Source organism: Pyrus communis, chromosome 9 (assembly GCF_963583255.1).
Source record: "Pyrus communis chromosome 9, drPyrComm1.1, whole genome shotgun sequence".
NCBI classification, from domain to species: domain Eukaryota; kingdom Viridiplantae; phylum Streptophyta; class Magnoliopsida; order Rosales; family Rosaceae; genus Pyrus; species Pyrus communis.
Window position 1 is genome coordinate 26099077 of NC_084811.1, and position 21283 is coordinate 26120359.

The following is a 21283-nucleotide window of genomic DNA, read 5'->3' on the forward strand; positions in this document are numbered from 1 at the left end:
GAGAGAGAGAGAGAGAGAGAGAGAGAGAGAGAGAGAGAGAGAGAGAGAGAGAGAGAGAGAGAGAGGGAGAGGGAGAGATCAAAATAGTGACATTCCATTTCGATGGAGTTCATTCATTTGAGCAAAATCCAACCAAAACATGGAAAACTAAAAGGATCAAAGAAAAATCTGAGAGTTACAAGCAATCTCCATACAAAAGATGTTCTCTTATTGGGGTCACAGAACCCTTTGAGTTATCTAAAAGCCATTTCTTCCTTCTGTGTTGCATTCCCATAACAACAATCTGTAAAATGTAATTTCCTTACTTTTCTTGACTATTCACAAGAGAACTAATTTTTTCGAGTCGCCTCGAAATCTTATGCTGTACCTAAAAAATTGGCCATCATTTTTCTGCTTCTTGTTGGTCACTCTCTTTACTAGCGCGCTGGTATTCTTCGAAGAAGAGAATGATTTCGTGGTGTTTCTGCAGCAGCCGCGTTAAGAGTTGGGAACGAATGTCCCAACATACCCGAAACCAATGATAAAGAAGGCAGTTGCTTGGATGTAAAGGAACAGGTAGAAGTAGTTCTTCCCAAAGATGAAATCGTAACAGCCACAGAAGAAGAGGTACAATCCAACAGCTAGCTCTAACAAATGAAGCCTGTTAACATGTAAAAAAAAAAAAACACACACAAATGGCAAAACCGCAATCATGTATTCTGATTTTAGTAAGTGATACATGACTAATTGAAAAGAGGAGTCCTATCGCGAGAATGCTTACCTTTCTCCGATCCTGAATCTAGGTTTTCGGGGTAATTTTGTGGCCACTTTCAAAGTCTTGAGCGCATCTCCAAGTTTCTCAGTGACGATCCATTCATTCACTCGACTAGCCTCTAGCAGACCAATAATCGTAGCCTTCGTACGGTGTAGTGACATGACGTTCTCAAATAGGATCCAGAACACCAACAAGTGGATTGACCTGCAAAATCGTAGAACATGAATTCCTAATTTAAAGGCCAACTGAATACAAGAGAAATACAAATCGAAATGGAAAAAAAACCGGAAGTTCAAAAGGAAATCAGACCTTGGAGTGCCAACTGCATTGAGAAGGGTAATCAAGGAAGGAATATAAATTCCTCCCCACTTTGGCACCACAACCTCAGGAACCAGGACAGTTGCGGGCAAGACAATGCAGTAAAATACAAACGCGTTGATATGTGCTATGATCTTCCTGACGAAGAAGAAGCTGTAAATCACATGTACCTTCTTCCAGCATGTTACTTTCTGCAGTAAACATACGAAGGTACGTAGAGGGTTAGTTATTTACTCATTTACACTTCATCTCCTCCCGTTGGTTAAACTTGATACCAATTACGAAAAACGCTCACCTTGTTCCTTATAATTTCCATGACCATTTTCCTGAAAAGATTAGCTGGACCGCAAGACCACCTGTGCTGTTGGTAGCGGTAGGCTTTGAAAGTGCTTGGCAATTCATTCTTCACCTATGGACCAAACAAATAAGGATAAGATATTTCACTCAAAATGTGTCACGTATCTTAAGTTTACGGTACATTTGAAGTCGAAATCTACCAATTTGGGAACAAACTGCAGGCATACTCAAAAGTTGATGATGAAATGGAACTTCAAAATGCATTAAAACAATCGGTTTACACACTTTCGAAGGTCAGATAAGACTTGTATCTTACTTAATACAATGCTATATAGAATTGAAAGACAACTAGATCATCAACACTAGTACACAAGCAAATGCTAAAAGATCTCTCTCTCTCTACAAGTTTGGTTTCACGTCCAAATGTCTTTGTCAAAAGAACTTACTTTTTCCAGCTTTCCTAAACCCTAAACCCTAAACCTTACCACAGAGCAAAACACAACATTTGGATCGATCGTTTAAACACTCAAAAATACGTTAATGCAGAAAAAGATACAAGCATAGGACAGCAATGGTACCTGTATACTACCAAGATATACAAATTTCCAGCCCTTGAGACTCGCTCGAACAGCCAGATCCATATCTTCCACTGTCGTCCGGTCCTTCCATCCTCCGGCTTCATTGATTGCAGCAATTCTCCATACACCAGCAGTCCCTATATCATCGTACCAACAAAACTCAGCAAATACATACTAAAAATATTACCTCAACCCATTTTAGCTTATAGTAAATACCATTTTCTTCCATTTTATAACCAAATTACTGTTAAAAATACATATATTAAGACGAGTAAGGGTACTTATAGTTTGAAGAGCATGCGACTTAGACGGACAAAAACTGACACATTTGTTGACATAATCTTGTCTAATACAGGTGGGTCACACATACAAAGGTAATATAGCATCATCATTTTTATCAGACAATGTGTCAATTTTATATGCCTAAGTAAAATTATTATATTTCGAAATAGAATTAGATCTCGATCCAAGCACTTGACTGCTCAAAATTTGCTGAAATTACCATTGAATCCAAAGAAGGCATGAGTGGAGGAGCCCACTTCTTGTTCAACAGTAAAATGATAATCCAGTGACATTTCTTGCATTCTTGTCATCAAGCACTCGTTTGAATTCACTGCAAAACAAGTAAAATTAAAATTAAAATAAAAACAAAAAACAAAAAAAACAAAAAAAGAAGGTCAGAAAACACAGCTGCTGCAAATTCTGCATGAGTTTTTAAATAATAATGAGATAGCAGAGAATTAGGTCAAGCGTATATAAAAGTACAGAGAGTAGAGTGTGACTAGGATTTATAGGGAATTGAGGTCTACCATTAACGAAGACCACATGCTATTACCTGCTTATCAAGAGATTTTTCATTGCAGTCGATTACATTTTAACAAAGAAAGTGTAGTCATTATATTTGGCAAAGTAAGTTAACTGAGAATGTAGTTGACTATATTTGGCAGAGAAAGTTAAAAGTACTCATAGGTTATAAAAATATGTTATGAAGAAGTACCTACCAAATCTTTATTAAGAAGCACTTTCAAGTGTTTTTTTCAAAAAAACAATCAGATTTTAGTTAAAACTTTCGACGTGTTTCTAGTAAAAACACTTCTAGCCAAGATGATTTATGAGCAAAAATACTTCTAAAGTAAGCAATTCTAAACGAGCTCTAAATTAGTAAAATCCCAAATGCTTTCTAAAGAAGCATTAAAACGTTTGTCAAATCCAGAAGCACTTTTAGTTATTACTTTCAACCTATCAACATCTAATTAATTTGCAGCTAAATGTGTCAAATAATTTGATAAAAATTAAAAGCTTCGGGATTGTGTATCAAGCCATCTAGAGCTTTGCCATTTCTCCATCTGTGACTACTGACGCCCACAATCCACCAATAAAGATAAATAAATTATTAATAGCACTAGAAAGTGTATGAGACAGATTAAAACAGACAGATTAAAACAGATAAATAAATTATTAATAGCACTAGGTAGTGGAGCGGGCTCGGGAAGTAAGCCGCCCCGGGCCGAGATGTGACATATGGTATCAGAGCCTAACCCTGGTCACGTGTGTGCCGACGAGGACGTCAGGCCCCTAAGGGGGGTGGATTGTGACATCCCACATCGCCCAGGGGAATGATCCTTATATGTATACTCTCATCCCTACCTAGCACGAGGCCTTTTGGGAGCTCATTGGCTTTGGGTTCCATGGGAACTCTGAAGTTAAGCGAGTAGCGCACGAGAGCACTCCCAGGATGGATGACCCATTAGGAAGTTCTCGTGTGAGTTCCTAGAAACAAAACCGTGAGGGCGTGGTCGAGGCCCAAAGCGGACAATATCGTGTTACGGTGGAGTCGGGCCCGGGAAGTGGTTCTACCCGGGCCGGGATGTGACAATATGGTGTCAGGGCCAATCCCTGGCCGGAAATGTACCGACGAGGACGTCGGGGCCCTAAGGGGGGTGGATTGTGACATCCCACATCGCCCATGGGAGTGATCCTTATATGTATATTCACATCCCTACCTAGCACGAGGCTTTTTGGGAGCTCACTAGCTTCGGGTTCTGTAGGAACTCCGAAGTTAAGCGAGAAGGGGGCTAGAGCAATCCCATGATGGGTGACCCACTGGGAAGTTGCTCGTGAGTTCCCAAAAACAAAACCGTGAGGGAATGGTAAGCCCAAAGCGGACAATATCGTGCAACGGTAATGGAGCGGGGCCGGGAAATGATCCGCCCGGGGCTGGAATGCGACAAAAAAGCCTTAATTTGCTGCAATATATTTCATTTCAGCACCAAGTCTAACTCATTGCTCCTTATTTCAATTTTGTAAGCACGTATTAAGGGTTGGTTTGAGATTGTGGTGTTTTAAAAAAAAAAACAACTTATAAAAAAGTCTGGAACATTGAATGTGCTTGGTAAACAAAAAAAAGAAAAAACAGAAGTGCTTTTTAAAAAAACTTGTTGTCAATGAAACTAGAAAAACATAGAAAAATAAAAGCAAAGTCTACCATGCTTCCGAAAAAATGGTTTTTTTTTTTTTTTTTTTTTCAAAGCATAGTAAGCAATGCTCATTTAATGAAATATTCAAATGTCAAGTATTCCCCCACATGCTTTATAAAATTACAATATTTACCTCCACATTATTGTCTTTGACAATTGTTATATCACATTAAATGTCATATCATTTTTAGTCATTTAACATATTCAAAGCAATTTATTTAAAAGTTTACCAAACACTCAGATATTGTTTTTTTTTTTATTTTTATATTATTAAAAGCACTTTTACAAAACAAAAGTTTACCAAACACTCAACAATTTTATTTTACAGCTGTTTATTCTCACATCACAGTATAAGCAGTTTTTTTTTAAAAAAAAAGCACAGCAATACCAAACTAGCCCTAAGGACTTGTTTGGAAGTGCCTTTAAAATGAATGAAAGTATTTTTAATAAAAATGTTTTTGGGAACAATCCTTAGTAAAAATACCGAGTAAATTCTGGAAAAACACTTGAAGTGTTTCATGAACTCAAAAATATTTTCAGTCAAACAAGGTCTAAGGTTAATGGAAGAAAATCAGTGACGGAGCCACATCCAGGGTAAGGCCAGGCCCATCCCGGAATTTCACAATATACACATGCTGTCTGCTGGTTTTCACCCATAAAAAGCATGTGGCTGTACAAGTTTGACAATTTTAGGGCGATTAAGGGTCCGACACTTACCGGAGTCATTAATTTCTGATTTTTTTTTAAAAGGAGATTTAACAAAATATTCTCGATACTGTTCACTTTAAATGAAAAATCATATTTATACATTTCACTGGTACTATTTATTATACCTTTAAAAATGACTTTTTTTTTTATTAAAAGAGAAGTTTTTTTTTTTAGGGAAACCCAACCCACAACCTTTTGTTTCTTAAAACCAACCCACAACCTTATAACTAAGCCTGGTTTACCATGAAAAAGTCATTTTCGTTTTGTGGTCAGTTCACATTAAACAAGATCTATACAATTTAGAAGAAGATTAAATTACGTTGAAAGAAAAATTTCATAGGAAAAGTTTTGATTCTTGATCTTAATTTTTTGTTCGAGCCTTAATCATTTTTTATCAAAACTCATAAACAAATCATTTCTTATAATATAATTTTCTTAATACCAGATTTTTCAAACAAATTTTAAAGATCCATCAAATTTGTTTGATCAACATTTTCCATGTAAAAAAAATTAGTTTTTCTCAAATTAATTACGTTGCTATATTTTGTCTAATTTCTTTCATATTGCTTAGAGGCCCATTCTGGAATCGATTTTTGACTCTGTAACTGGTGAAAATGGTACCATGGTACCCCAAATACTTGGTGTAAATGCTTGGTTTGGTTCGTTAGTATGTTACATCTGACAGCTTTTGTGGCTGGACCAACCAATTTATTTGTAAATGTGAAGCCTCTCAGCTTGCATAAATCACAATTGAGAAAAAGACTTGTCTCTGTCATAAGTCTCTTAGGTGGATCTTCATAAATACAACCAAAAAAATCCTTTAGCTAATTGGTCCATACAACACAATAATTTGCATTATACTCCGAAGTAATTTATACTGATTTTTTTATCGTCAAAATCTTATATCGTTGTATCAAAAATAAAAAGTATACAATATATAATCTTTCGGAGCAAAAAAAAAAAAATTCACATTTTCCAATTCAATGTCTGATCCGTGGGACTATTTGTTATTTTCTCTGAAAGATTCGATTGCCGTGATGATATATTGAAATGGAAGAATGGGTGTTGAACGTTTTGAAATTATCAATCTGCATTGTTTTCTGTACTAAACAGAGGATATTGAATCTTTTTTTATATCTCAATACAATGAAAAACTTGCGCATAAAGTATCTGATCACGTCATCTATAAGGCATTTGTGATAAAAGCAAAAAAACTTTGTAGTTTCAACTCTTTTGAGCTCATGTTAGTCTCACCCATTGAGAGAGCTAACCTGATTAGGCAACCTTACCCAGTAATGAAATTTTCTTGTACATATTTAGAGAGAGAGAGAGAGAGAGAGAGAGAGAGAGAGAGAGAGAGAGAGAGAGAGAGAGAGAGAGAGAGGGAGAGGGAGAGATCAAAATAGTGACATTCCATTTCGATGGAGTTCATTCATTTGAGCAAAATCCAACCAAAACATGGAAAACTAAAAGGATCAAAGAAAAATCTGAGAGTTACAAGCAATCTCCATACAAAAGATGTTCTCTTATTGGGGTCACAGAACCCTTTGAGTTATCTAAAAGCCATTTCTTCCTTCTGTGTTGCATTCCCATAACAACAATCTGTAAAATGTAATTTCCTTACTTTTCTTGACTATTCACAAGAGAACTAATTTTTTCGAGTCGCCTCGAAATCTTATGCTGTACCTAAAAAATTGGCCATCATTTTTCTGCTTCTTGTTGGTCACTCTCTTTACTAGCGCGCTGGTATTCTTCGAAGAAGAGAATGATTTCGTGGTGTTTCTGCAGCAGCCGCGTTAAGAGTTGGGAACGAATGTCCCAACATACCCGAAACCAATGATAAAGAAGGCAGTTGCTTGGATGTAAAGGAACAGGTAGAAGTAGTTCTTCCCAAAGATGAAATCGTAACAGCCACAGAAGAAGAGGTACAATCCAACAGCTAGCTCTAACAAATGAAGCCTGTTAACATGTAAAAAAAAAAAAACACACACAAATGGCAAAACCGCAATCATGTATTCTGATTTTAGTAAGTGATACATGACTAATTGAAAAGAGGAGTCCTATCGCGAGAATGCTTACCTTTCTCCGATCCTGAATCTAGGTTTTCGGGGTAATTTTGTGGCCACTTTCAAAGTCTTGAGCGCATCTCCAAGTTTCTCAGTGACGATCCATTCATTCACTCGACTAGCCTCTAGCAGACCAATAATCGTAGCCTTCGTACGGTGTAGTGACATGACGTTCTCAAATAGGATCCAGAACACCAACAAGTGGATTGACCTGCAAAATCGTAGAACATGAATTCCTAATTTAAAGGCCAACTGAATACAAGAGAAATACAAATCGAAATGGAAAAAAAACCGGAAGTTCAAAAGGAAATCAGACCTTGGAGTGCCAACTGCATTGAGAAGGGTAATCAAGGAAGGAATATAAATTCCTCCCCACTTTGGCACCACAACCTCAGGAACCAGGACAGTTGCGGGCAAGACAATGCAGTAAAATACAAACGCGTTGATATGTGCTATGATCTTCCTGACGAAGAAGAAGCTGTAAATCACATGTACCTTCTTCCAGCATGTTACTTTCTGCAGTAAACATACGAAGGTACGTAGAGGGTTAGTTATTTACTCATTTACACTTCATCTCCTCCCGTTGGTTAAACTTGATACCAATTACGAAAAACGCTCACCTTGTTCCTTATAATTTCCATGACCATTTTCCTGAAAAGATTAGCTGGACCGCAAGACCACCTGTGCTGTTGGTAGCGGTAGGCTTTGAAAGTGCTTGGCAATTCATTCTTCACCTATGGACCAAACAAATAAGGATAAGATATTTCACTCAAAATGTGTCACGTATCTTAAGTTTACGGTACATTTGAAGTCGAAATCTACCAATTTGGGAACAAACTGCAGGCATACTCAAAAGTTGATGATGAAATGGAACTTCAAAATGCATTAAAACAATCGGTTTACACACTTTCGAAGGTCAGATAAGACTTGTATCTTACTTAATACAATGCTATATAGAATTGAAAGACAACTAGATCATCAACACTAGTACACAAGCAAATGCTAAAAGATCTCTCTCTCTCTACAAGTTTGGTTTCACGTCCAAATGTCTTTGTCAAAAGAACTTACTTTTTCCAGCTTTCCTAAACCCTAAACCCTAAACCTTACCACAGAGCAAAACACAACATTTGGATCGATCGTTTAAACACTCAAAAATACGTTAATGCAGAAAAAGATACAAGCATAGGACAGCAATGGTACCTGTATACTACCAAGATATACAAATTTCCAGCCCTTGAGACTCGCTCGAACAGCCAGATCCATATCTTCCACTGTCGTCCGGTCCTTCCATCCTCCGGCTTCATTGATTGCAGCAATTCTCCATACACCAGCAGTCCCTATATCATCGTACCAACAAAACTCAGCAAATACATACTAAAAATATTACCTCAACCCATTTTAGCTTATAGTAAATACCATTTTCTTCCATTTTATAACCAAATTACTGTTAAAAATACATATATTAAGACGAGTAAGGGTACTTATAGTTTGAAGAGCATGCGACTTAGACGGACAAAAACTGACACATTTGTTGACATAATCTTGTCTAATACAGGTGGGTCACACATACAAAGGTAATATAGCATCATCATTTTTATCAGACAATGTGTCAATTTTATATGCCTAAGTAAAATTATTATATTTCGAAATAGAATTAGATCTCGATCCAAGCACTTGACTGCTCAAAATTTGCTGAAATTACCATTGAATCCAAAGAAGGCATGAGTGGAGGAGCCCACTTCTTGTTCAACAGTAAAATGATAATCCAGTGACATTTCTTGCATTCTTGTCATCAAGCACTCGTTTGAATTCACTGCAAAACAAGTAAAATTAAAATTAAAATAAAAACAAAAAACAAAAAAAACAAAAAAAGAAGGTCAGAAAACACAGCTGCTGCAAATTCTGCATGAGTTTTTAAATAATAATGAGATAGCAGAGAATTAGGTCAAGCGTATATAAAAGTACAGAGAGTAGAGTGTGACTAGGATTTATAGGGAATTGAGGTCTACCATTAACGAAGACCACATGCTATTACCTGCTTATCAAGAGATTTTTCATTGCAGTCGATTACATTTTAACAAAGAAAGTGTAGTCATTATATTTGGCAAAGTAAGTTAACTGAGAATGTAGTTGACTATATTTGGCAGAGAAAGTTAAAAGTACTCATAGGTTATAAAAATATGTTATGAAGAAGTACCTACCAAATCTTTATTAAGAAGCACTTTCAAGTGTTTTTTTCAAAAAAACAATCAGATTTTAGTTAAAACTTTCGACGTGTTTCTAGTAAAAACACTTCTAGCCAAGATGATTTATGAGCAAAAATACTTCTAAAGTAAGCAATTCTAAACGAGCTCTAAATTAGTAAAATCCCAAATGCTTTCTAAAGAAGCATTAAAACGTTTGTCAAATCCAGAAGCACTTTTAGTTATTACTTTCAACCTATCAACATCTAATTAATTTGCAGCTAAATGTGTCAAATAATTTGATAAAAATTAAAAGCTTCGGGATTGTGTATCAAGCCATCTAGAGCTTTGCCATTTCTCCATCTGTGACTACTGACGCCCACAATCCACCAATAAAGATAAATAAATTATTAATAGCACTAGAAAGTGTATGAGACAGATTAAAACAGACAAAGTGCTGAAAATAACATCTAGGGTTTCTGGTCCTCAAAATTGCATCCATTGATGGAAATAGCACCAATTTCATGTGCTTTGCTTTGGACTCTGGGTCCCAAGGAAAAAATTTGGATGATTATTTACATGTTAGTTTTTACTTCTTTATATTTGTCTCAATTTTTTGCTATTAGATTGAATAAATTAAATAAGATTAATAAACAAAAATTAACAAGTGTGTGTGGGAAGTAGAAATAGATATGTGAATAACACTATCCTTAGCTAAAATGATTCACTTTTGGATGTTTAACTGTTGAGATAATCGAAATCAAATATCGATAACATATCATGTAAGTGAAACAACCCGGATATAACAATAAAATGCTAAAAAGGGATTATTTTAGCACCCAATTGTCAACAGAAACGCCCTGCTATGTGTGTTGTTTTCCCACTACTATACTATGTGTGGACGACTAGAATTTAACGTCTCTTTTAGTGATTAAGAATGAATAAAATGTACGTTTTATAATTTGATAATTTGAGTAAAATAATTTGATCACCGTTGAACTCAAAGCAAAGAGAAGAGAGAGAAAGGTGAGTCACGTGGCAAGCACAACCAGGCAACCCAAGGAGGGGCCCACGTACTTCCTAGAAATCTTCTCAAACAATCACAGACTCACCGACAGATTTTAAGTAAAGGCAGTACTGTTTTTAGAAGTTTGACCAAAAAACTTAAAACTGCTAAAGGTTGTAAAAGTGCTGTTCGGAAAAGCACTTCCAAATATTTTTCCTCGACACACTTGAAATTTATAAATTTCAACGGGTCTCCATATAAACAATTACAATAAAAGCGCTTATGAGCAAAAATATTTTGTATAGAAAGCAGTTCCAAACAGTCACTGAAACTAATCAAAGAAGTGAGATTAATGGGGGATTAAGCAACTAACCGAACTTCCAGCGAGTCTGGACGAGTGCGAGCTCAGGGTTGTGGAGGAGGAAGGGGATCGTCCGCCACAGAAAGTCGGGCTCCGGCTGGAAATCCGCGTCAAAAATGGCCACAAAATCGCAGCTTTTGACGTAACTGCGCTTCATGCCTTCTTTGAGAGCCCCAGCTTTGTAGCCATTTCTGTTGTCTCTTATTTCGTACTTAATGTTTATCCCCTTGCTTGCCCACCTTTGGCACTCCAACTCCACCATGTCCTGCATTTCCATTTAACAATTAGCCCAAAACATACCAAAATTTAATATGGTGATAAAATTGAGTTTTTATAGACGTGAATTAAGCCAGTTAGTTAGGCGGTAAAATAAACCGAGCTCGAATTTTCCTTTCTAAATATTTATGTAGTTTAGACGCATTAAAGAAAAGATTTTTGCTAGTGACCTTGATGGTTGGGTCGGTTGAATCATCAAGGACTTGGATGATGATCCTATCGGATGGCCATGAAAGCCCGCATGCAGCTCCAATTGAAAGCTGATAAACCTGCAACGACAATGAAATCACCAAAACACAAAATCAATGGTGTTAATTTAACAAATTAAGAAACAAATAAATTAAAACCGTTTCGTTTAAAAAATAATTAAGGGGTATTAAGGATGAGGACCTCTCTTTCATTGTACATTGGGATTTGAACCAGAACCATTGGATAAGCCGAGTTTCCGAGCTCCACGTCATCTTTCATGGGCTCCCATTTGTACCTTTTCTCCGGCTTCCGCCCGAAGAGCTGGATCAGAACGATGACGACCGCCATGTACAGCCGCTCGACGAAGAGCATCACCGACATGATCAGACACAGAACGACGGCGAGCCGCAGCAAAGGAACGATCAGTGGGGCTTTGATCTGGCTCCAAATCAACCCCATTTGCATGGAAATGTCGTCTCTGCCGCCAAAAATTGAATCCGGGAGCTTCGCCTCCGTCGACAGCCGCTCCATTTGGGACTTTTTTCTGTGATTTTTCGTCGCAGAAAACAGAGGAGGAGCAAACGGGAGAAGAAAAAAGTGTAAAGATTGAAACTTATTGGATTCTGAGAGAAACCCAGATGATAAAAGTGGGGTTTTTTTATGAAAAAATAAGAAAAAAATCGGAAAAAAGGATGGAAATGGAGGAGGAGCTGAAGTTTCAGTGGCTCAACCTCCACCACATTTGAGATTTCAAGCTCAGATTCACAGAAAAACACAGAAACAATTGACCGCCTGAATATTTATTTGCATGGAAAAAAAAAAAAAGGCCCCTTTTTTTTTTTTTTTTTCTAGAAATATACAGACCTTTCTGCTTCAGAAAACAAAGAAAAAACAGAGGAAGAACAGCGCATATATATGTGTATATATACACACACACAATGTGGAAACGGAAAAAACCAGAAACAGAAAGATGTATAAGTTGAGAGAAATCTCGCAAAGCAAAGAGAGAAGAACTCCAAACTGCTAGTTGTAAAATGCAACGGAAACAGAAGCTCTCTAATTTCTTTGAGTTTTTACCCTCTCTCTCTCTCTCTTATAAGCTTCCAGTCCCAACTGTCCACCAAGTGCTGTGTTGTTGCGGGTTTTTGGTTATAAAACTAACAACCATAAAAGGTTTAAGTGATAAATGTCTTCTAAAAAAAGAAGAGGAGAATTGCAAATGTGTCGGCGGTGGGTTTTACCAGCGGCTGATGTCGCATCACGGCAATAACCCTTTACCAATTTTGTCAACTACCACAAATAATCATTCCATTTTTGGGAGAAACTCCTATCAAAACGACTAGAAAGTTTAATTAATTTTTTCTGAAGCCTGAGGTAACCTACACATCAAAGGTAAGTATTAATCTCTGAAGTATCTTACACTCAATTTACACACATCCTCTCAACACTTTGCCGACTTCGTGCTTCAAACCCAAACTGACTTGAAATTTACTACATTTTAATTGAACCACTTGTCGTGGCTAGTAAAAAAAAAATTTATTTTGAGTAATATGTTAACATAGGGTCATTTGAGACCCATTAAGAGCACTATCGCAACAATGAAGAAGACGATCGCTATCCAAGTACCACCTTTTATCTTGGATTTTCTACTGACAAGAAGGAACGAGAACATAACCTAAAGTACTTTCCGACCACTCAAGGTAGTTGGCAAGTCTGGCAACTTTTTGGCACGGAGTTCCAAGGACATGTCTTCCCAGACATCAACTTCAGGTCACACGTTGGCATCAACGAGAATCTATGAAGAAACGTAAATATTGGCAGGCCTAACACTCAACTGAAGTATTTTCCAATCACTTATGAACAAGTGTAGTGCTCATCATGTGTCGACCTAATAAACCATGTAAATACCATGTCCATATGTCAAATGGATATTGGAGAAAGGAACTGGATCCCCTCATGAGCTTACGAGGCTGAGCCTCCTGAGCAAAGGATCCGGGCCGTTGAAATTTGATCCAATGACTACAAACAAGGGGCCCCTCTAAAAGTTATAATAATTGTAGTCGTTGGATCAAATTTCAACAACCCGTGTGATTTGCTTAGGAGGCTTAGCCTCCTAAGCTCAGGAGGGGATCTGGTTCCTTGGAGAAACAGCTTATAGGTCATTTTTACGTGTTCGGTCCATTAAATAATAAGTTGGTGAGATAATTAAGGGCATATGACTTTGTTGGGGGGAGAGGGGTGCACTGAGCAACTATATAAACAGCCTGAATACCCTTTATAAACGGTCAAATCCACGAGAAAAATATTACATTACATTTCTTAAAGCTCTCTTGTAGTCCATGTCAAGTATTTACTAGATCATTACAGTGGACGTGATCCATTTTCAGGGTGAACCACTTAAATCCTTTTGTTCACAATCTAGCTTTATATTACGAGTCCACCAAGGGTTGACTATACTTAGTTTTGTTGACCTCTCAATTTTAAAGCTCTCTGTAATCCACATTTAATATATATTAGATCATTGTAGTTAGCGTAACCCATTTTTAGGGTTGAACTACTCAAATCCTTTGGTTCAAAATTTAACTTTCTATTCCGAATCCATGAAGGATTAACCATATTGGTTTTTGATGATCTTCCAAATTTTAAGCGTTAATGTGACATCCCACATCGCCCAGGGGAGTGATCATTAAATGTATATTCCCATCCTTACCTAGCACGAGGCCTTTTGGGAGCTCACTGGCTTCGAGTTCTGTAGGAACTCCGAAGTTAAGCGAGAAGAAGGCTAGAGCACTCCCATGATGGGTGACCCACTGGGAAGTTGCTCGTGAGTTCCTAAAAACAAAACCGTGAGGGAATGGTAAGCCCAAAGCGGACAATATCGTGCTACGGTGGTGGAGTGGGCCTGGGAAGTGGTCCCACCCGGGCGGGGATGTGACAGTTAACATAATCAATTTTAAGGTGGGATGTTTCCAACTATATTTCCATATTTCCAAATTAAGATCGATGGGTTTTTTTTGTTTTGAGATAAACATATGGCTAAACACAATTTAATTAATGTAATTGAATTTTAAGTTTTTTGGACACTAGGGAAAGCCGTACCCGCAATGTTGTTACGTAATATACAGAGCAATTTCAGGGTTCGGTAGATCTTGCTCTTTGCTCGGGTGCTCTATTTTTGGGAAAGAACTAAATAAGCCGATTACGAGTTCCCAAAATTGCATCATGTCCTCCCTAATGTGCGTGCAAGTATATAGGGCGGTGGTTGTCTTGCTCCCATTCATTTAGTTACACTTATTTTCTTTTTTTGCCGAGGTATGTGGTATTTCACACTCTGAAAGATAGGACTAATCTCTAGTAGAGTTCGAAAATACAAAAAATATTTCAGCCTACTTTTGGACACAATCAAATGACACATGTTCTTTGAAAATTTTTAACCAAAAAATCATTTGTGCTAGCTTCGTTCATTGAACCCAAGAACAAGGAGCATACCTGTCTTGAAGTTTTATCACCAATTTTACTGGACCACTTGTGTTTGTCACACTCATTTTTCTAAATTTTATGTTTTGAGAGATAAATAAGTAAATCATAATAATAAGTAAAACACTGTAAATAAATAAAACGAAAATGTGAAATCAGTTAATATACAAAACTCAAAAGAGAGACAAGTGTAATTCTCTTTATACTATTTGTTCCCTTTTTATCATTTTCCTTCTTAAATAGTATCGAGGCATTTACAAAAAGGCAAATAAAAAGTAAAAAGAAGAAAAAAAAGGGAAGAAATGTAGTCGGTCCAAAAATCATGTAAAAGCATTGGTGTCGGTGTAGTCCATGTCGATGGAACAGCTCAGATGGCTGAAGGTTCTCGTGTGGGGGAAGAGATTCCTTATGAATCTCTCTCATCAAATCTTAGAAATTTGGAGTTCTAAACTTTTGAAATTTAATTCAACGGTTACAATTATTATAATTTTTAAAAAGACTATCTGTTTGTAACTGTTAGATTAAGATCCGAATTCGAATCCTTAGGATTTGGTGGAAATGATCCGAAAATAATCTCTTCCCCTCGTGTGTCACTACTGTATGGTGTAAAATCAACTATGTCTAAGAGTACGTACGGTCTTTCATTTGTTTACTGATGTCAAAACCTTACTTCTAAGCTTAAATGTTGTGTGTAAAGTATTATATTATTGGATGTGTGCTATCATGTGTAATTTGAGATAACTATGTTAAAACTCAAAATTAAGAGGTTAGCCCCAGATGGGTGCGGGTTGATGCTTATCAATAATAAGGTTTGGAGGACACAATTAGGATTATTGGTATAGTTAATAAACACAAAGATGTAAAGTGGTTCATCCGTAAACGGGGCTACATCCATTGTAGTCTTTATATATATATATTGATTCGGAGCAATCTATTCTATTTTTTCTCCATTTTTCCGACCCGTTCTAAGAGGCACTCATCTTTCTTATATAAGTCCTTAGCGAGCCCCAAGTCTTATGAGCTCAAGTTTTCCAGGCACCGATTTTGCATCTAATGCGCTGAATACGTAGATATGACCTGCTAGTTGTCCCTTCGTTCTTTAGTTGACACGTGATGGCAAAATAACATCCGTTCAGGTCCGCTTCCTTGACTAACATAGAGTAAAATTAACAAGTTGGTCAGTAGCCTTCACTCGCCTGCAGCATGGATCCCCCATTGATACCACTCGTTATAGTATAATGAATAGAAAGCTTGAAGGCAAGCTTGCTTGACTAACATAGAGTATAAGCCTGCCTAACTGTGAGACCTGCTAGTCGAATAGAGATGCCGCCAGAAAAAAAAAATGCCGCTTAAAGGAGAAATGCTGCCGAAAGAAGAGGAATAATACTCGAGGGTGCAGTGTTCAGTTTCAGAATAGCAATTTTAACGTTTATACATCTAGAAACTTGAACATAATTAATCATATGGTTCAAAATAACATTAATTTATAAAATAGAACAAATCTAATTTTATATTGCATGCTCAAACATAAAAGTTACAAAATATTATTGCGAGTAGCATCATTCCTTTGGTATCATGTCTCACGTGTACCAAACAAAAAAAAAAAAAATCATTTTCCAGAATGTGTCACCAGCTAGTATGGGCCCAGCTGCCATTGTTGTGTTGAATCATTATATACTAGTTACAATTTCTACCTTTTTTGGGTTATATGCCATACTTGGAGGGGCATTTGAAAAAAAAAAAGTTCTCTACTTATATAATAATATATAACGTACCGTCTCGTATTTCAATTACATTGAAAAATTTCTCTATTTTTTAAACATATGATATTTTTCTTCATTAGGGCCGGGTAGCAATATTAGCACACCGAATGAAAAAATTAACCCTGTTGAAACATAATTTTTGTCTCAGATTATCCTTTATCATCAAAGTAAGTTAACAAATTCGTTAAAATTGTCTACTTGGCACAAATAAGACTTAATATTGATGAAACGTGTGTCACACGTTCCCAAAACGTTGTAGTTAGAGTTTTCCTTTTCTTTTTGGAAAATAAAATTTGTTTTAAATATCTTATTGTATTAATATTCAGCCATATGACGTTTATGTGACACACATTTGAACAACAATTGGTCATATTTTTTGTCACATAAACAATTTTGACAAATTTATAATGAATTTTGAAAGGCCAAGCAATGTGATAAACAAGTTGAGCTTCAAAGAGTTAAGTCGTTATATTGAATTTTAAGAAGTTAAGCAAGATTAAGTTGAGTTTTTAAACGTGTAAATGTTGCTAGAACTAAAATACAAAAGCATCGATCTCAACTAAAATCATGAAATCTTTATATTTACATAATGTTACAAATTGATGTATAATTTTGTGAAAGTCGTTGCCGTCCGATCCTCACCAATGACAGTATGTATCACACTGAGCATCAGTTTTAGTCGGCAAGGGCCTTTACTTCTTTTATTTCACAACTAAACGCTCATTATTTTACAAATATTACAAAATCATCTATTTGTTTGTTTCTTTTAAAAGAAAGTCTCAATTAATAGTCACATGTCTCTCTTTTTCATCACCTAAAACTACATGTTATTTAAAGCATATCTATTCTGCAATCAATGCCTTTAGCATCTTAGTAGAACCATTGGACTTAAACTTTCAATTTTGAAATGATCTCCTTTCACATTACAACCAAAGTATTATATATTAGACTTTAGGGTACGTTTGTTGGGCTGGTATGAATATGACTTGCAGTACTAGACTAGATTGGATGGGACTTTACTGGATTCATGTCTGTTGTTTGCTACTCACTAGGCCGGCTTTGGTTGTTCTTTAATAATTAAACTTTTAAAAAAAATTGGACAAGAAATCACCGGAATTTTCTTAGAAGGGAGAAAACTACGTAATTTGAAGAGTTTCAAGTTTTTGAGAGAGAGAGAGACAAGTTGGACTTTGTGATTGGCCTTTTCATAGGTCGGATGTTGAGAAGAAGCAGCAGCAACTTGCTTCAACGGAGAAGAAGCTCGCTGAGTCAGTGGGATTCACAACCCCGTTTGTCGAGTCGGGATTCAAATCCAATTGGATTCTGGACTCTTGTCCAAGATGGGTAACCAATTCGAGAAACACTTTACATTAACCAAACAAAAGTTGTCATTCCTATCCATTTTAATTGTTCATATCCTATTCCCAACTGGCCAACCAAACGGAGTGTATATTGTCACATCCTGGGCTCAACTTTACCGTAGCACGATATTGTTCATTTTGGGACCCGATCACACCCTCACGGTTTTGTTTCTGGGAACTCTCGAACAACTTACCAATGGGTCACCCATCTTGAGATTGCTCCATCCCAATCTCGCTTAACTTCAGAGTTCATAGTGAGCTCCCAAAAGGCCTCGTGCTAGGTAGAGATGAGAATATACATATAAGGCTTATAAGATCCTCACCCCTAGGCAATGTGGATCCAACATATATTGTATATGTGCTAAAGAATAAATTTAACGTGGTTATTTTCGTATGTCTAAATAATAATATTATTTTTAATTTGGAGGAGATGATGCTAAAAATTAGTCAAGGTTTCTTTTAGTAATTGTTCTTAAAGTGAAACCAATCAGGTGAAGTATTCGATTTTGGAATTTTTATACATATTGTGGTTAGTGCACTTTAAATCTTTTCTTTTCAAAGAGATATTCTCCATTTTGTGGGTTTCACATTATTTAGGCATGTTTTATTTATTTATTCAATTTATTTATATTTTCTCTTTTTCGGTCTGAAAATATTTATTTATTTTAAAAAAAAGTTGGTGGCCTGGAAGCCCATAGAAAATATTATAGAAGTGATATCCCATCTACCATATCTAGCAAGCTTGTTATAAAATTCTCTTTGATGTTGTTCGCTCTATGTTATTATCCAATGTGAAATGTGTCTTTGTTGAACTAGACACCATACCATACTCCACTCATCTCACACACTTTTTGAATTTGACTACTAAGTATGTCCATAATCCCCTTTCAATATATTGTGTATATTAGAAAGAAGAGAGAAAGAATGAATGAAAGGCAGAAAACAAATTCAGCGTTCGAACATTCAAAAATTATATTTTAACCTAAAACGAAATTTAAAAATTTAGCCTTGGAGTAGCCTACGTGTTAGGAAAGGACTAAGTTAGATTAATAATTCAATTTCTATTTTTCACCTTAATCACAACGGGGCTAGTGTTCCACAGCTAAATTTTATTCTTTTTTGTAACTAATTACTTATTCGGTATGAAACTAATGAAATTGTTGAACTTTGAAATTAAGCAACCAAAATGTGTACATTTTACAAGCAAAATTCCCTTTTTTATTATGAGCAATATTCTACATTAAGGAAAGGGGAAAAGTTTGAATTTTGTATTCTTCTTTGGACAAAACTTGTTATTTAAGTTGCATTTTGAATTTTTTCAATAAGAAATAATTTCAGTACACTTTTTTTTATATTACTTTTATCTTCTTATTTTAGTTTGATTAATTCAATTTAAACGTCAAAAATAAATATGGTTAACCATAAAAAATTGGTCATAGAAAATAGTGGCTTAAATATCAAATTAGTGCATAACCTTTTGAGTTGATTAAATTTGAGACCTGCATTTTGGATCCCCTTAATAATTTTTTATGGCTAATCATTTCAAATATCATGTCTAAGCCAGCTGAGACTCCATTGACGAATGGAAAGCATGCTAATCATTTCCGCCATAATAGGAGATTTAGGGACATAGATCCACTTAAGTAATAAATCATTTTTATAGTTCGACAAATTATGTTATTACATGAGGCGGAATCTGTGACAACATTATTTTTACACCATTTTTATCATATGTTGTAATGGGACCATTTATATTTTAGCGATGTGAACTGTATATGTTTTAGGTATTCTTCAAAGATTATGCCTATGAAAAATCACTCCTATGTGAAACATATGATTGTTGGATTAAAGATTTAGGGTTTCTTTGTAAGGCTGTATTCGTCTACTTTCTTCATTACAAATGAATATCTTAATAATTTTAAATTTGTCTAATTTTTTGCAATAATGTTCTATGAATGATGTTTTAAAATATAGACGGATCAGATTATTAAAATACATCAGTGAATTCCGTAAAAACGTGATAAAAAATTGTGTAAAAAAATAGTTTTACGTGATAAAAAATTGTGTAAAAAAATAGTGTCATAAATTTGTCCCCATTTTATAATATTATATTTGAATTGATAGTTTGACCATATACATATTGTTTAATAAATAACAATACTTTATGGTACGATTAAAAATTATATTGATGACTCTTACAGAACCTTAAGTAGTACGACATTAGACGAATACAAACATATAATTAACACATCTAACCTGGTTTAGTTTGTCAATTGTCATTAAAAGAGATAATTGGACAACGGTCCATTAACTTTAGTTCAATTGGAGCTTTGGTCCCTTAACTAAAAATTTACTAGTATTAATTCCTAAACTTGTAATAATGTGGAGCAATGATCATTTTGGCGAACTTTATTAAAACTTCTATCTATCTTTTGCCCCTTTAAACTCTTCATTTATGATGGAAATTCTAACGGAGTAATGAAAAAGTCATTATTCCGCATTATAATAAGTTCAACAGTCAATACTACCAAATTTTTAATTTAAAAACGAAAACTGCAATTAAGCCAAAATTCAAACACTATTACTCCAATTTTCTCTCATTTAAAAGGTTGGAACACCCCTTTTGCTAGCAGAATAAGCTTCATATATGCAGAGCATAATTCTTTTTATCAAGGGCATGATTCGTTTCGGCAACCAGCCATCAAATCTTTCTTTCTTTAACCTAAGTTTGTGCTGTCATCCATTTTGTTCTTGTGTGGAACTAAACCTTGCATCTGGCTTTCCTAATCTTCAATAATAAGTTCAAATGATTGTACATTTTCGGTGAGACATCCACAACTGTCTCGAACACGTGTCAGTCAACGAGCAATTGAAATATCATTATGCTACTTGAATCATTTTAAACTTTTTTAGAAGATCGAAAATTCAAGTGCATAACAATGTAAAGTACGCTACTAAAAATTTGCCGAAGAATTCTAGAAAAGTCAACAAGTGAATTCGAACAACATAAAAGGTAACGCATATTATGCATCACTCTTTAACAATTTGTTTGGATGAAGAAATTTAAGATTACTAAGGAATTTTAAAATGACGGGATTTTAGTTTCTATAATTTGTGAATTTTTTTTATTTGGTTAACCTATAAGAACAATGTAATTGAATACAGAATTTGTTATTTTCAACTCTCAATAATAGAAATTGGGAAATTACATATATTTACATAGAATTTAGACTTGGGAATTGGAAGTCCCAAATTTTAAGTTTTTTTTTTTTTTTTTTTCACGCGGAAATTCTAAATTTCTATGTTTATGAATCCAAACAAGAGAATTCGTGCATATCAATTTATAAATTTTGACTTTTATCCAAATTCAAGTTTATTTCTCTCATCCAAACATAGTGTAACTTTCATGTAGGACAAGTTAATGCTACACCACCAATGAACTCTTTATGAACTTTCTACAAACACATAT

General features: G+C 35.4%; 2 protein-coding genes across 3 annotated transcripts; both read right to left on the bottom strand.

The window, feature by feature from the left end:
- Nucleotides 1–78: 78 nt before the first annotated feature.
- Nucleotides 79–2597, bottom strand: LOC137745650 (glucomannan 4-beta-mannosyltransferase 9-like). The gene is made up of 6 exons (XM_068485640.1): nt 2450–2597; nt 1948–2084; nt 1368–1481; nt 1064–1263; nt 761–958; nt 79–640 (listed from the first exon to the last, which is right to left on the bottom strand). Exons 1-6 carry the CDS (start codon nt 2538–2540, stop codon nt 478–480), a joined length of 903 nt encoding a protein of 300 aa, XP_068341741.1. The 5' UTR covers nt 2541–2597; the 3' UTR covers nt 79–477.
- Nucleotides 2598–6529: 3932 nt separating this feature from the next.
- On the bottom strand, nt 6530–12301 carry LOC137744934 (glucomannan 4-beta-mannosyltransferase 9-like). Of its 2 annotated transcripts, XM_068484752.1 has the most exons (9): nt 11415–12301; nt 11195–11293; nt 10761–11013; nt 8901–9011; nt 8399–8535; nt 7819–7932; nt 7515–7714; nt 7212–7409; nt 6530–7091 (listed from the first exon to the last, which is right to left on the bottom strand). In XM_068484752.1, exons 1-9 carry the CDS (start codon nt 11742–11744, stop codon nt 6929–6931), a joined length of 1605 nt encoding a protein of 534 aa, XP_068340853.1. In that variant the 5' UTR covers nt 11745–12301; the 3' UTR covers nt 6530–6928. The 2 variants fall into 2 exon arrangements, with proteins under 2 accessions (XP_068340853.1, XP_068340852.1); XM_068484751.1 differs by having other exon boundaries at nt 7212–7714.
- Between the last annotated feature and the right edge of the window lie 8982 nt (nt 12302–21283).